Raw genomic sequence first — 17,840 nt, 5'->3', positions numbered from 1 at the left:
AAAATAGTCAATTTGACATCAGTGGTTCAACCGTAATTTTATGACGCTAAGAGAATACTTTTTGTGCACAAAGAAAACAAAAACAAAGACGACTTTATTCAACAATTTCTTCTCTTCCGTGTCAATCAATGTGCGTTTACAGTAGTACCATATTCTTTTATTTGTGGAGGGGTAGAAATTGTTGAATAAAGTGGTTATTTTTGTTTTCTTTGAGCACAAAAATCATTCTCGTAGCTTTATAAAATCATGGTTGAACCACTTTTGTCACATGGTCTATTTTAACAATGTCCTTGCTAACTTTCTGGACCTTGAACGTGACAGCGTTGCTGTCTATGCAGGGTCCGAAAGCTCTCAGATTTCATCAAAAATATCTTAATTTGTGTTCTGAAGATGAACGAAGATCTTAGAGGTTTGGAATGACATGAGGGTGAGTAATTAATGACAGAATTTTCATTTTTGGGTGAACTATCCTTTTAATGTAACGGTTCTTTCTAGTGAGATGACTATATACAACAAAATGCACCTAAACTCTTGCCTAAATGCAGTTTTAATCTTAAAAAACACTTGGTTTGGAAATAATGTGGCTTCAGGTAATAACCTAAATATAAAACTGCTTAAGGCTGATACTGTACATAAAACTTCTGACACTTCATTACTTTTTTTTTAATGAAAGGTTCAACCGACACAGATGTTCACAACATTTGCATACTGATTTACATCGAGGTTTTACCAAAAGTGGCCTTCGCCGTGGTGCATACAAACCAACTTTCACCATAATAACCACAGTTTCTGATCATGTTAATTATACCTAATGCATATAGGATTTGTTATGTCCTTGATGTCAGTGGAGGCAGAAATCATATTAGCACAGCTTCACTGTAGTAACAATAACTGTAGTGGTATTCTAGGGAAAACAATGGTTGCCATGGTGATGTTTGTAAGGGAACAGATCAGCTTGGGGACCACGGTAAAAAAAAAAAAAAAGACCAAACGTGAGGAGAACAATGCATCACAGCAGATGACAGCAATATCTTAACACAGCTGCAAATTAAATACATTACACTGAATTGTAAAATGTACAGCTTGCTTCATTTAGGCTATACAATTCTATATCAAATCCAAATGTAAATATATCACATGATGTCATTTGTATATAAAACATTGATTTATATATATATCTGAGGTGGTAGGAGAGGCCATGCTAAACATTTAACTGTTAAATGAACAATATATTGTCTATAACAAGCCTCGTATTCATCCAAACTATAACAAATTTCTTAATTTATTTCGAATTTTACACCAGTGTATAAAATGACAGCACTGAATTATATCTGCATATAGAAAGGTAGTTACAGTTTCTAAAAAATGAACATTCTCATTCTCCTTTATTCGACACAGATGAGCAGTTTCACAACACCTGAGTCTCACTGAACTGCACTGTTTACATATGGCACTTTTTTTAACGAGTCTGTGAAGTAGTTGAGGCATACAGTAGCACTCGTCCTGGGACAGCACAAACACCGAGCTTGACGTGCCTTGTGTGACTCCGTCCTTAATTTCAGCAGCCAAAAAGAAGATAAAGATAAAAACGAAGGTATTCGTGGTGTGGTTCCGCTGGTTCCTCAGGCACAGGTGACTCTGATGTCATAGGTTTAAGCCCGTAATGAGTTTAGCTGTCTAGGGAATCCTGCCCAGAGTCCTGTTGTCGTCTGAGCAGATCGCCGGATACTATAACACCGTGGCCTCTTCCATTGCGTTTACCCACCTGCAAAATAACAGTTTTGTTTCTTTATCATAAATCGGAGGATTTCAGTTGCGAATGAACAATGCGTCAACTTGTGCGTCATACCTGCGTGCAGTAGGCTGGTCGTCTGCTCTGAAGGTGTAATACAGTGTTTTTTTATGGTACAGCTGGAAAACGTTGTCTTTGTCTTCCCCCTCCGATCGATCTGACAGCTTCACAGTAAAACCCTGCAGAGGAAGACTTTCAGATGCCACTTTATCCTGCAGACACAGAAAGAGAGACAGAGAGAGGTTATGGGGCATTCGACAGAACTGATTCAGTCAGAGTTAAAAATGTCTTGAAAATGATGTGTCTTATTCCACATTTTGTATGTATGCAAATTGTACACTCATTTTGGTCCATCTCTTTTTTGCATCTTTTCTCCTCCACCTGTTTTTTCTGACAATGCAGACGCAATGAGCGTTTTTCTGTCCTGTGGTCATGCCTTAATTCCAGTATTGCATTAGTATTGCATCCTTCTCATGGGCATTTAATAGTTTTTGACTTTTCAGTCTGAGGTAAATCTCTTTTTTGGCTCATTTTATCAGTAAAACCTGCACACCTGAATATAAGGAGTTGTTCACTTCCAGCCTTCATGGACACTTATATATCACTTATAAATAATTAAATACAAAATAAATAGTAGTTATTAAGATTGATGTGGTTTGGAATTGGTCAAATGTGCTTGGAAAAAAAAGATGACCACAATATCAACGTGTCTAATAATTATGCACACAGTGTATATATTACGCTTACTGATATTTTAAATATTATTGTGGGTTTCAATAGATAATAGAAGGTAAACATCTAAGATTTAAATACTTAAATGCTTTTAAAATGTGTTTTTTTTTTTTGTTGTGGGACAGCGGTTTGCACCAATTCTGTAGAATGGACCATATACATAAATACATGGGTCAAAGACGAAAAAGGGTTTAAGCAAAAAAACAATGTGTGTAATACACACAAAGTGTAATACTGCTTTAAATTGTTGTTTTTCCAAAAAAATATTACAAAGTTTTCTGTTTAATTTAATTGCATTTTTGTTTTTGTTTTTCTGAGCAAAAAATAAATATCATAAATTGTTCCCTAATTTACGGAAGACACCCTCTAAAATGTCATTCAGTGTAACTGTCTTGTCAAGCATATTAACAACAAAAATCCATTTATGACATATTAAAAGATGAATTACTTTCACCTTAAATACTAAATAGTTGTAATAATGCATTTTTAAAATTTGCCAAAATCCTAGTTTTTGCCCATTTGTCAGTATTTTTTTTACTCATTTAAAACACAATAAAATTTAATATGCTCCCTTATTCTTTTATATATTTTAATATGCGCAAGTCAGAATAAGCATGTTATTTGAATTTTTACATAAATATTGTGTTACACTGAATGACAGTGTAACATTATTTCAACCAAATTTTGACATTTTATTCTCAAAAAAACGTAAAAACTTAAAAGTAGACAGTTTATTTACATTTAATGTGCTTTCTGTGGACATAAAATGACTTTTGTAAATTTCTTTTGACGTGGACATCTTAACGTCTTTTTAATGGTAGTGAATGGTAGTGTAATGAATGATAAAATTGATTCAGTACCACATTCAAAAATTAACTCTGACAGCCCTAGTTGTATTTCATCAGCCACCCGAAGTGGCCTAAGTTATTGATTTAGTAATAATGCGAGGTATTGTATCAAAGCCAAAATTTGTTGTATTGATCCAACCCACTAAATGCAGTTTGTGCAGGTAATGATAAAATGGTTTTTGAAGTGTTTGTTTGTGTATAATGTAGTGTCTGTGCTGGTGTGGGAGACTCTGGGTCCCCTCACCTCTCGTGCTTTAAAGGTGTAGAGCACCTTGTCTTTGAGCAGAAACCACAGCCTCTTCCACTTCCTTTTGCTCTTTTTGCGTCTTTGCAGACTGCCACTCATAGTGGACCCCTCTGCACCCACAGATACCTGCACACAGCGACACTTCTTTAACTTTAAGTAATTATGTTTTTAGGTTAGACATAAAAATACCTGATTAAAATAATTCCCATGTGATTGCGTTTGTGTGTGTACCTGTGTGAGAGGTGAGGAGCTCTTTCTGTTTCTCCACAGGCTGGGCGGCTGTAGGCTCTGGAACACAGCAGAGAGAGGCCTGCTGGCTCTGTTTGTGCGCGGACTGGCGCTCCCACATGATGCTGGAACATTTCCACCTGCATACACATCAATCACTGACATTAACTACACACCTGTTGTGTTGAATTGTGCATTGTTTTATTTAAACAATGCTGCAGATGAATATAGAAGAATAACAAAAATAAATTCTCATGTCATTTTAAACCCATAAGACCTTCATTCATCTTCGGAACACAAATTAAGATATTTTTGATGAAATCCGAGGGTTTTCTGACCCTGCATAGACAGCAACGCAACTGACACGCTCAAGGCCCAAAAAAGTAGTAATGACATTATTAAAATAGTCCATGTGACAGCAGTGGTTCAACCTTAATTTTATAAAGCTACCAGAATACTTCTATTATACTAATACTAATATTTCTACTCTTCCTTTTCAGTCTTCAGTGCGTGTTCACAAAAGTACCGAAGATGAACAAAGGTCTTGTGGGTTTGGAACGACATGAACGTGAGTAATTAATTTTTTGGGTGAACTATATTGGAGTCTTTTGCTCTTACCTCTCTTTCTGAGCTCGGCGTAGCAGTGGTCACAAACTTTTGCCATCCTGTCCTTCAGGTACTTTAGAGGATATCTGTTCCTCGAGCAGGAGCGACACACAACCTAAAAACAGCAACACAGCTCAGATGAATAATAAAATTACTGGCAACAAGAAAAGAGATGCAATGGCAATATTGAGAAAGTATGGTGACAGTTTAATGCTGATGTTAGGTATACACTAGCATTTAAACAATTTGGTTAGTTTTATTCAGCAATGGAGTAAAGTCAGAATTATGAGTTTTTATCCCACTATTCTGACTTTATAACTCACAAATGTGAGTTTATTTCACAAAATTCTGGGAACAAAAGTCAGAATTGTAAGATATAAACTTGCAATTGTGAGACAAAAAAAGTCAGAATTGTAATATATAAACTCGCATTTATGAGAAAAAAGTCAGAATTGCAAGTTAAAGGGACAGTTCATCCAAAAATTTAAATTCTATCATAAATTATTCACCCTCATGTCATTCCAAACCTGTAAGACCATTTGTTCAATAGTAGTAAGGACATTCTCTTAGCTTCATAATTTTAAGGTTGAACCACTGATGTCACATGGACTATTTTAACAAGGTACTTACTACCTTTGTGGGCTTTGAGCATGTCAGTTGCGTTGCTGATTTTGGACGGACAGAAAGCACTCTGATTTCATCCAAAATATCTTAATTTGTGTTCCGAAGATGAACAAAGGTCTTACGGGTTTGAAATGACATGAGGGTAAGTAATGACGGAATTGTAATTTTTGAGTCAACTATCCCTTTAAGAATATCAGACATGTGATGTTTTACCTTTCCACATGCGTTGCAGTGATGCCGTCGTAGTGTTAGGCTGAAGTCTGACGTGCAGTTCATGCACATCATTACATGTGACACAGGAACTAGAACAGGAGCAGCCTCTCCCAGAGACATCCATAATTTCTCTCTCGCCTGAAAACATGGAAAATGATGCCAAATGTCATTTTTTTATACATTTTGTTATTTAGGTTTCTTAATATTGAATACTAATGCATTAAACGGCAAGATGATTGCTGGTTTGATAACTAGACCATATATTTTTTGTAAGCTATTTCCTCATACCTCACTAGAGCAGCTGAAGGTATTGAGGCCTGCTGCGTGATCCGCTATAGCCCGGCTCAGCGTGTGGAACCAGTCCTCTCTCTCGCCTAAAGAACTATCAGAGACAGAAGGAAGGCATGCTTGAAGAGATTGTATGACAGTAGATGTCAGCACAGGAACATGCAAACCATTATGGAAATGCTCATTACCTTGCGGAAAGGGTGATAGTAACATCGCTGACTTCTATCCTGAGCGTGTTGAGCACATTGTCTAAGACAGGTTTACTGACCTATGGACACATATAATCACTGTTTAATTTTGGATAATAGAACTTAAATCAGATCTAATCTAATCTGTTTTGCATCAAAGCCCATTTACACCACTGAATTAAAAGTGAAAACGGTAATTGTGACTTTTCTCAAAATTGCATGATACAAACTTACAGTTGCGAGTTATGAAGTCAGTACTGCGTGACAAACTAGCACTTGCAGTTCTGACTATTTTTCTCAGAATTTTGAGATATAAACTTTATATTCTGAGAATACATTAGTCTTTTTCCCCTTAGAACTGGACTGAACTTGCAGTTGCGAGTTTATATCTCACAATTTTGAGAAAAAGTCAGAATAGTGGGATATAAACTCGCAACTGTGAGAAAAGTTAGAATTGTGTGATATAAACTTTATATCCCACTTTTCTGACTTCAGTTTATATCACACAATTCTGGGGGGAAAAATCAGAATTGGGAGTTTATATCTTGCACTGCTGAATTTATAGCTTGCAATTGCGAGTTTATATCTTACAATTCTGAAAAAAGTCAGAATAGTGGGAAATAAACTTGCAACTGCGTGAATAAAGTGAGAATTGTGAGATACAAACTTGCATTTGTAAGAAAAAAAGTCAGAATTCACAGAATTCTGAATTAATTTCTCCCAACTGCAAGTTCATATCTTGCAATTTTGAGTTTATAACACAATTCTAGGAAAAAGTCAGAATTGCCAGTGTATATCTTGCAATTGAGAATTTATATCATACAATTGCGAATTTATATCATGCAGTTCTGAGAAAAAAAGCCAGAATTGGGACTTAATATCTTGCAATTCTGACTTTTTCTGGCTGACAACTGAGTTAATTTCCCACTGTTCTGAATTTGTAACTCCCAATTGTGAGTTTATATAATGCAATTCTAAAAAAAAGTCTATATATAAACTTGCAATTGTGAGAAAAAAGTCTGAATAGTGAGATACAAACTTGTATTTGCGAGAAAAAAGTCAAAATCGCAAGTTTTTATCCCGATATTCTGACTTTATATCTCACAACTGAGTTTATATCACAAAATTCTGGTAAAAAAGTCAGAACTGTGAGTTTATATTTCGCAACTGAGAGTTAATATCTTGCAATTGTGAGAAATAAAGTCAGAATTGCGAGAAAAAAGTCAAGAATTACAAGTTTATCACACTATTCTGACTTTATAACTCACAAATGTGAGTTTATATCACACAATTCTGATAAAAAAAAGTCTGAATTGTGAGTTTATATTTCGCAATTGAGTTTATAGCTTGCAATTGCGAGTTTATATCATGCAATTGCGAGTCTATATCATGCAATTGTGAGAAAAAAAGTCAGAATTGCAAGAAAAAAGTCAAGAATTGCGAGTTTTTAGCCCACTATTCTGACTTTATAACTCACAAATGTGAGTTTATATCACACAATTCTGATAAAAAAGTCTGAATTGTGAGTTTATATTTCGCAATTGCGAGTTTATATCATGCAATTGAGAGTTTATATCCTGCAATTGCGAGTTTATATCATGCAATTGTGAGAAAAAAAGTCAGAATTGCAAGAAAAAAGTCAAGAATTGCGAGTTTTTATCCCACTATTGTGACTTTATAACTCACAAATGTGAGTTTATATCACACAATTCTGCTAAAAAGTCCGAATTGCGAGTTTATATCATGCAATTGTGAGAAAAAAAACATCAGAATTGCAAGAAAAATTTTAAGAATTTTATCCCACTATTCTGACTTCATAACTCACAAACGTAAGTTTATATCACACAATTCTGGGGGAAAATGTCAGAATTGTGAGATACAATCTCGCATTTACGAAAAAAAAAGTCAGGTTTTTATCCCACTATTCTGACTTTATAACAAACAAACCTTGAGTTTAAATCACACAATTCTGGGGCAAAAAAAATTCAGAATTGTAAGATATAAACTTGCAATTATGAGAAAAAAGGCAGAATTGCGAGATATAAAGTGGCATTTACGAGAAAAAAGTCAGAATTGCAAGTTTTTATTCCCATTCTGACTTTATAACTCACAAACGTGAGTTTATATCACACAATTCTGGGAACAAAAGTCATAATTGTAAGATATAAACTATAAACAAAAACAGTTTATATTTTGCAATTGTGAGTTTATATAATAAAATTCGGAGAATAGTTGCAATTTAAAAAAAAAAAGTCTGAATTGTGAGTTAATCACTTGCAATTACCTTTTATTTTTAGTTTAGTGAAACAGGCTTCCATAGTTTTGCTTTCTAGTTGGTTAACCAAAAAACAAAATGAATCTGCTGAGAGATGCTGATGTCCTACCTTCATTCCACTCAGAGTCAGTGTATTCTTCAGCCTGTATTTACCATCCTGCTGAGGGTACGTGTACAGCATCATGTCATTCATCTGCAACACATGCACAAACATGTTTACTATCTAAATAGGGATATTCCATAGACTAGGAAAAAAAAAAAAAATTATATATATATATATATATATATATATATATATATATATATATATATATATATATATACACATACATACACATACCTTCCTACAGTACACAACTTTATAAACAATTTTAAATAACATGAGTGCATAGATAGAGCACTTCATTATTTAATACGTTAACCATTTAGGTTAAAAAATGAAAATTATTTGATAATAATTACTTTTTTATTATGACTACTATTATTATTAGAAGTAGTAGTATCATTATTACTACTATAGACAATACCACTACTACAACTATCAATGGTAAAAATTAATTACAATATGCGGTATTTAATGTTATATTTATCTGTTATATTTATGTCGACCACAAGGAGGCAGTAAAACCTTTTACATTTTTACACATCTGCTTTATCCCTGTCTAAACCATTTAGATTAGAGATTTAAAATATTTAATCATAATTATAAGTATCATTATTACTATAGCATATTACTACTTTTGAATAGAATTATATAAAAATACATTATTTAAACTCCTAAATGTGTTTGAGCAAAAGTAAGTGATGCTTGCCTTCTGTTAGGTTTATGTCCACCACAAGGAGGCAGTAAAAGCTTTCATATAAAGGCACCCCCACTGTCTACAACAATATTCAATTTCATTTTTAATTTTAAAGGAATTAGGAGTGTTAATATATGAAAATAACGGTACAGTGTCCTTGTTATACATGTTAAATGTACTTATTATTAGTAATAGTAAATTCTGCATAATTACAAGCAACTAATCTTAAACCTAAACTTATTGTACATACATCATTTAAAATATTTTACTCAGTTCTACTTTTTTAAGCCATCTTGAGGCCCCCTAGTGGGCCCCAAACCCTTGGTTAAAAACACCTGCTTTAAATAGTTTGGACATGACCTAATTTATTCCTGTCTGCTCAATGCACATTCTTCCACAAGTGTAGCACGTTCAGTTCAGTACCCAAGAAAGCAATTCACACGTTCGATACAATAGGTTGTGCTTGATAAAAAACTGTTTATGGGATATTTTCTGCTTTGCTTTAGTCCTGACAATGAAGTAGTTAAGAACACAAACTCAACGCCCACAAACAGGCTAGCCCTACACTTCAAACTATTGTGTTTGCTCGACATATATAGCTCCAAACAAAAGTAGTGACATCATTAGATATGCGATGTGCGTGCCCCAAACATCCGCAGTTCACAGGCCGCGTCCAGGAATTCAGCCCGGACGTTTCTGAGAAAGGCTTTTTGGGTGGAGGCAGCAGGACAGAGACAACAAAAACATCAACACCAACAGCCACAACAACCCTCAAAACAACTGAGAATGTCACACAACAATATTGTCTTTAACCAAAATACTATCAATTCATGTTTCTCTTGAGACTGGGTCTTAGTGAAGAAAACAACAAACAACTTAAAGGAACACTCCACTTTTTTTGGAAATAGGCTCATTCTCCAACTCCCCTCGAGTTAATAAGTTGAGTTTTACCATTTTGAAATCCATTCAGCCGTTCTCCTGTTCTGGCGATATCACTTTTAGCATAGCTTAGCATAGATCATTGAATCCTATGAGACCAATAGCATCGCGTTCAAAAATTACCAACGAGTTTCGATATTTGTCTTATTTAAAACTTGACTCTTCTGTAGTCATATCGTGTGCTTAGACCGGCGTTAAATGTAAAGCTGCGATTTTCTAGGCCGATAAGTTTAGGAACTACACTTCCATTCCGGCGTAATAGTCAAGGAAGTTTGCTGCCGTAATATGGCCAAAGCAGGCGCAGTAATATCAATTAATAAAAAGCAATAAATAGTTTTTTAATATTTTTTTATTATTATCATCATCAATATTTTAAAAAGGTAATAAGTACATTTTTTCAGGATTCTTTGAGGAATAAAAAGATCCAAATATATGCTTTTATCTGAAATAAAAGGGTTTGTAACATTATCCACAAATACTTTTATTTATCAAGTATGCTTTAAATTGACCAAAAGTGATGATAAAGACATTTATAATGCTACAAATATTTCTATTTCGGATAAATGCTGTTTTTCTGAACTTTCTATTCATCCAAGAAACCTGAAAAAGTCTGCTCAGCTGTTTTCAACATAATAATAATAAATGTTTTAGAGCAGCAAATCACAGTATTAGAATGATTTCTGGAGGATCATGTGACTGAAGTAATAATGCTAAAAATTCAGCTTTGAAATCAAGCAAAAAAGTTAGAAAACAGTTAATTTAAAAAGTAAATGTATTTCAAAATTGTACTGTTTTTGCTGTACTTTGGATCAAATAAATGCAGGCTTGGTAAGCAGAAGAGACTTCTTTAAAAAAACATTAAAAATCTTAGCGTTTTGAATTGTAGTGCATGTTAATTACAGTAAATGTGATATGAATATCAAATGAAAAACTTAAATGAATATTAGAAATGTTACCTTGGCAATTGTTTGAAAGAAAATATGTTATGTTGATGTTTTGTTAAATGATGTTTTGACTAGTAGCATGCATGATTTTAAAGTTTTAGTTTTATTTAATAATAACAACATGGTCTAAATCACTAAATCCTGTCCCAGTGTTCACAGTGTTTTTCTAAACCATAGATAGTCCTTTAAAGATAATGCTTTGACTGTAACTGCTGTAGGGCAGACATGGTAGATTAGTACTGGCAGTGATGGGTGGTTATGACAGAGGAATTGGCCCTCGGGCATCAGTGTGTGAGTGATAGTTGGTTGGTGGGATTTTTTGAGTCGATTCACTTATTACCCAATAAATTAAATCTGGATCTCGAAGAGTTAACGTTACCAGGGGACCCTCTGACATCATCATATTACACATAGCCAGTGCTGGACTCTATGACATCAGTCACAAGCTCTCATAAAAAAACACTAGTCAGAGCTTGATCGATTCAGGGAGAGAAGAGAACAGAAAGGAGAGAATGACAGCAGGAAAAGATGAAGACCCCAGTATCTAAGGTCTTCAAAGCCAAGAGTGCCTTTCTCACAATTGATTGTTTATATCATGCAATTCTAAAAAAAAAGTCAGAATTGTGAGTTTTTACAGCGAGGGAAACATAATTTAATGCCCTGCATTTTTTGTACATTTACCCACTGACATAGAAATGATCAGTCTATAATTTTAATAATAGGTTTATATTAACAGTGAGAGGCAGAATAACAACAAAAAAATCCCCAAAAATGCATTTCAAAAAAGTTATAAATTGATTTGCATTTTAATGAGTTAAATAAGTATTTGGTCCCCTATCAATCAGCAAGAATTTTGGCTCCCAGGTGTCTTTTATACAATTAGCTGAGATTAGGAGCAGTCTCTTAAAGACCATAGTCACTAAGAAAACAATTGGTAACACACTACGCCATGAAAGAGTGAAATCCTGCAGCGCCCGCAAGGTCCCCCTGCTCAAAAAAGCACATATACAGGCCCATCTAAAGTTTGCTAATGAACATCTGAATGATTCAGAGAAGAACTGGGTGAAAGTGTTGTGGTCAGATGAGACCAATATCGAGCTCTTTGGCATCAACTCAACTCGCTGTGTTTGAAAGAGCAGGAATGCTGCCAATGACCCCAAGAACACCATCCCCACAGTCAAATATGGAGGTGGAAACATTATGCTTTGGGGGTGTTTTTCTGCTTAGGAGACAGGACAACTGAGGCCATGTACCATCAAATCTTGAGTGAGAAACTCCTTCCCTCAGCCAGGGCATTGAAAATGGGTCATGGATGGGTATTCCAGCATGACAATGACCTAAAACACATAGCCAAGCCAACAAAGGAGTGGCTCAAAAAAAGCACATTAAGGTCCTGGAGTGGTCTAGTCAGTCTCCAGACCCTAATCCCATAGAAAATCTGTGGAGGGAGCTGAAGGTTTAAGTTGCCAAACTTCAGCCTGGCACGTTTGTTTACAGCAAAGCAAAACCAGTCTTTAGTCTCCACTTGGCTTATATATCGAATCCTCTGACATTTTTCTTTACAAATGCTTGTCCTTCAAAATCTCAATGTCCATTCACTGCCATTATAAATCTCGGAAGTGCCAGGACATTTTTAAATATAACTCTTGATTGTATTCTTCTGAAATAAGAGGGTGTCATTTTTATTTTTGGGTGAACTGTTCCTTTAAGACATTTAGAAAACCTCCTGAGTGGAAGTAACAGAGTAAACGTACTTCAGGTAAACAACTGAACTGACTGCTCAGCCTAAAGTTTTTAATGTTGTTTTTCAGCTGTGGTGGCTTAGTGTTGTTGATCTGTTGTTCTCTGGGCCTAGTCTTCAGTGTGCTGTCAATACAGTCCCAGCACAGGAAGCTGGCATCCAATGACCTACAGCAGACATCCTGAAAGGAAGTACGACCCTCGAAAACAAGAGCGCTATAAAGAGGGGTGGGGGCAGCCTTGTGCTACAGCTAATGTGGCCTCCAGTGTCTGGTGAACAGTTATGACACATATAAACCAGCTCGCTTACTCTCTAGGAAACAGGCTGCCTTTTTGAATGACCAAAAATCAGCTACACACATATTCCTGTCTATAACTACTCAGTACCACTCAGAGGGCAATACAGGCACCTACATGTTAAACTAAATGTGTCGGGCAGCTAGCTGTAAACATGTTGACAGTTTAACTAACTTCAACTAAACCCAAAGAAAAGTAAATAAACCCATATTTAGCATAGTTTCGGGCAGAGCCAGCTCCTCACTATCAGCGCTGAAGCACAGTTTGTTCAGGTTAGTTGCAGTTTCGTGAAACGTACGCGTCGCATTACATCTCACATCCAAACGTCACGTCTTTATGGGTTGTGTGTAAAGCACGCACAGATTCCGGAAAACAACTGTGAATGAACCAAATTAAACAATTCAGGAACAAATCATGGGAAACATTGTCCGTGTATTTACCGGAATCGCTGTGTGAAAGAGGCTGAAGTTGACGTGCCTCTGGTCTCTTATATTAACGTTGTTCGGAAGCCTGTGTAATGATCGTAGCTTGACATCTATCGACTGAACAGGGTTTTCTCCACTTGTTTTCGTGTTGTTGTTGCTCAACAATGGAATGGATGCGTTGTTGTCTGGGTTTGGCAAAAGGAGGGTGGGACGTGGTTGGTGCTCGGGGTGGTGACTGAAGGCGGTGACTGAGTAGATCAGACGTCACATCGTTACGGAAGTCACAGCGGCTCGTGGAAATGAACAGCTACTTTAAGCAGGCTTTGTGCAGTTTACTGTGGATTGACTGTTTTGAAACTCATATGGTAGTTACATAGCCCCTAGACCTCAGTTATCATGAAAAAAGCCAGGAAATTTCGATTTTGACAATATGGGACCTTTAAATGCAATTAGCCGAACTTAAGAGTGCTTTTCTGAACCACTTAAGTCACTTTCTATTGAAACTTGTTTATCATATATTTAAACATATTTGTAATTTGACATTTGTAATGAAGTTAGAAGTTATGTTTAATCATATTAACTTTAAATGCAATATTGAATAACACATTACAGTTAAAATCATAATGAAGTACTTTACGTTTATGTACACTACCAGTCAAAAGTTTTTTAATGTTTTTTAAAGAAGTCTCTTCTGCTCACCAAGCCTGCATTTATTTTATCCAAAGTACAGCAAAAACAGTACTATTTTAAAAATATTTTTACTATTTAAAATACCTGTTTTCTATTTGAATATATTTTAAAATGTAATTTATTCCTGTGATTTCAAAGCTGAATTTTTAGCATCATTACTCCCGTCACATGATCCTTCAGAAATTATTCTAATATTCTGATTTGCTGCTCAAAAACATTTGAGAAGAATTTTTTCAGGTTTCTTTGAAGAACAGCATTTATCTGAAATAGATTTTTTTTTGTAAGATTCTAAATGTCTTATCATAACTTTTGATTAGTTTAAAGCATCTTTGCTAAATAAAAGTATTAATTTCTATAATTTCTTTTGAATGGTATAGTGTATAATGTTACAATAGCTTTTTTTTTCCAGATAAATGCTGACCTTTGGATCTTTCTATTCATCAAAGAACCCTGAAAAAATATACTCAACTGTTTTTAATATTAATAATAATAATAATAATAATAATAATACATTTTTCTTGAACAGCAAATCAGCATATTAGAATGATTTCTGAAGAGTCATGTGACACTGAAGACTGAAAAGAAAAATTTGTTGCAAATTTAGCTTTGATCACAGAAATAAATTACATTTTCAAATATATTCAAATAGAAAACAATTATTTGAAATTGTAAAAATATTTCACAATATTACTGCTTTAGCCGTATTTTGAATCAAATAAATGCAGGCTTGGTGAGCAGAAGATACTCCTTTAAAAATATTAAAAATCTTACTGTTCAAAAACTTTTGACTGGTCATGCATGTTAGTCAACACATCAAAATAACTGTACCTTATGACTACTAAAACATTGATTTAACATTTTAAAAGAGTACTTAAGTATGTTAAGAAACAGTCATGAACATTTACTTGCTTAAAGTGCACTTTAAGTGGATTTTTAATTAATATTTCATTAATTTTATATTATCTGCAAGTACAGTTTTTTAAAAAATATACTTGAAGTACACTACAACTAAGCGCATTGCGAGTAGTGAAAAGCATGACAAAATACCAGGAAGAGGTGTCTGGGCTGCCTGCTTTTCCGAGAGACCTTCATCAGAGTGCCCTCCTTGACAAAAACCTGCAAAACACACAGTTGCAAGAGGTCAGGTGAGTTATGGGTAAGGGTGTTACTCACTTAAACCTTTGATGTCTAATAACTGTTACTGATCTTTCAGGTTTTACTGCCAGTAAAAACAGTAATAAACTATACACATCAAACCATAAATACAGCATATGAAGCTGAATTTACCCTTCCTGGTTGGAGAAGGTCTCTTTTTCCTCTTACGCTGTAGTCTATGTGCACCAAGCGAAGCAGGTTCTCCTGTGATTGCGATAGAGAAAGAATGAAAAACTGAACTAGAAAATCAAAGTGTTTATTTTTTATTTCTGGATGAGAGAAAGGAAGAGCTTTTCAGAAATGAATAACGGTAAACACAGAAGGTTTCTATGTCTGTCTGTGACTATGTGTATGTGGTTTGGAGATGTCTCTGTGTCTGGCTGATTTCACACTACTCTCTTTGTTTCTGGACACCTGGGACACTTTGATGACATCACATCCCCTCGCTCCTTTTTCATCATGTATCAACAATACAGCATGCTCTCTCACACACAGAAACAACTCACCCCGTGTTTTAGATTGTCATTAACCTGGTCTGCGACCTCTGACACGATTACCAGCGCAGCTGTCGATAAAAAGTTGCAGTCACAAGCACAATTAGTGTTTTCACAGTTCAAACATGATCAGTGGTTTCATTGTGTTAGAAAGAGACCGAGACAACAATACCTTGTGTGTCTTCATACTCTTTCGAATCCGGAGAGAGGTTGTTTAAGTAATCTGGAAAGAATGAGATGAAAACCAAATGACTAAATAGCTTCTACTTCACCATCTCATACTCTTTTAAACACTCAAATGGTCTTATGTTTTATGTACAAGATCCAGCATACAGCACATTATTTACAGTTAAAGCATTTGTGGGGTGGAATTTTATCATCAATGCTCATAAAGTGTCAAATCACTCACGAATGATCAAATCAAAATCAAAATGTGAAGGCCAGGACTGCAAGTCAGCAACAAAAACAATCATTTTACACCTGCTGTAAGATTATGTCTATAAAGTGTTGAGAAAGTAGTTTTATTATTTAATTACTGTATTTCCTGTGCATTTTTGATGCAGTTTGATAAATATAAACTTGTTGTTGCATAAATTAACTTTTGTTCAGTACTTTTGTATACAGTAGTTACTGACGTTCAAAAGTTTGGGATCAGTACGATTTTTTTTTTTTTTTTTCAAAAAAAGTTTCTTATGCTCATCAAAGCTGTATATATTCGATCAAAAATACAGAAATAAATGTGAAATAATATTGCAATTTAAAATAACGGTTTTCTATTTTAATATATTTTAAAATATAATTTATTCCTTATTCTGCAAAGCTACATTTTCACATTTTCAGCATCATTACTTCAGTCTTCAATGTCACATGATCCTTCAGAAATCATTCTAATATGCTGATTTATTAATGTTGGAAATGTTAAGAAGAAGTGTTTATTCAAAATAAAAATTTAGTGTTACAATATACACTACTATTACAAAAATTTGGGGACATTAAATTTTTCTTTCTTCTTTTTTCTCTTTTTAAAGAAATTTAACAGTTTTATTCAGCAAGAATGTGTTAAATGGATAAAAAGTGATAGTAAAGACTTATATTGTAGTATAATACTAATATTGTTTGGATAAATGCTGCTTTTTTAATGTTTTATTCATCAAAGAATCAAAGACAAAAGTATCACAGGTTGCAAAAAATACATTAATATTATAAATCAGAATATTAGAATGATTTTTGAAGGATCATGTGACACCCGAAGACTGGAGTAAATTTAAATAATATTTCACAAAATAATTTTTTTTTCTGTATTTTTCAAATAGATCAAATAGATACAGCCTCGATAAGCATAAAAGACTCTTTAAAAACATTACAAATCTTACTGATCCCAAACTTTTGAATGGCTGTGTACATGCACTTCCATATTCCATATTACTTATTATAATATGTATTCATATTTTTATTTTTTCAGTTTTCATTTTAGTTTACATTTTAATTATTTTGCTATGTGTTTTTCTCATTATGTTAATATTTTTGCTTTTATTTATTTTTATTTCAGTTTTAGGAATTTTAGTACTTAAGCTTTTATATTTATATTTCAGTTGGTTGACAATTTTTTTAAAGTTTGTTTAATATTTATATATATATATATATATAGGCTAATAAATGTATGATTTGATAATTAATGAAAACATTTTTTAATGACAGCGACTAAGTGCATATAGCAATAGATCCTATTTACACTATGTAAAAATAATAGTATTTTCTTTGCAATAATATTAGTTAGATGCTATTTATACTACTAAGTGCAATTATTGGCAGATATTTGCAGTATTGTGTTGTAGTGTATTATAAAACAGTATGCTATAATAACGTTTCTTTTTATTCCAATTATTTATTTTATTTTATTTATTTTAATAATGTATTCTAATGAATGCTGCCTTATTGTAACAATAAAGCCATCCCTACACCCACACCTACCCCTAACCCTAACCAATAAACACCTGTGAGGGACTTTATTTTCCACTTTTTGATTATTTTCTTAATTTTGTTAAAAATAAATGCCTTTTTGATCTGATATTTGATGTGAAAAGGGTGAAGAACAAGTTTGTCAGAAAGTGGATTCGAACTCGGGTCGATTGCGTCAAAAAGTCAACGCTATGCATCTTACCACTTACACCACTGGAATCGTTATTTAGCAGGCATCTTTTATAATGTTGTCTAGCCCAAAAATATAATCTGGACTATATATTTGAATCAAGCAGTGTTTACCTGTAAGGATCATGCGATACTGGAGCACTCGCACAATGACCCGCAGCAGCTGG

At 34.1% G+C, this 17,840-nt stretch overlaps 1 protein-coding gene across 1 annotated transcript in view; it reads right to left on the bottom strand.

The window, feature by feature from the left end:
* Nucleotides 1-741: 741 nt before the first annotated feature.
* Nucleotides 742-17,840, bottom strand: part of fgd5a (FYVE, RhoGEF and PH domain containing 5a) — a 51,424-nt gene continuing 34,325 nt past the window's right edge. Inside the window, 14 exon segments of the mRNA XM_073826098.1 lie at nucleotides 742-1,765; nucleotides 1,850-2,004; nucleotides 3,617-3,745; nucleotides 3,851-3,987; nucleotides 4,466-4,568; nucleotides 5,291-5,428; nucleotides 5,579-5,672; nucleotides 5,767-5,846; nucleotides 8,151-8,234; nucleotides 14,924-14,992; nucleotides 15,164-15,235; nucleotides 15,538-15,596; nucleotides 15,698-15,748; nucleotides 17,788-17,836. Of these exon segments, the coding sequence (XP_073682199.1) occupies nucleotides 1,729-1,765; nucleotides 1,850-2,004; nucleotides 3,617-3,745; nucleotides 3,851-3,987; nucleotides 4,466-4,568; nucleotides 5,291-5,428; nucleotides 5,579-5,672; nucleotides 5,767-5,846; nucleotides 8,151-8,234; nucleotides 14,924-14,992; nucleotides 15,164-15,235; nucleotides 15,538-15,596; nucleotides 15,698-15,748; nucleotides 17,788-17,836 (1,257 nt within the window). The 3' untranslated portion in view covers nucleotides 742-1,728.

This window comes from Garra rufa, chromosome 20 (genome assembly GCF_049309525.1).
Source record: "Garra rufa chromosome 20, GarRuf1.0, whole genome shotgun sequence".
NCBI lineage: Eukaryota > Metazoa > Chordata > Actinopteri > Cypriniformes > Cyprinidae > Garra > Garra rufa.
The sequence above is the reverse complement of the archived record's forward strand: the minus strand, read 5'-3'. Positions and strand labels throughout refer to the sequence as shown.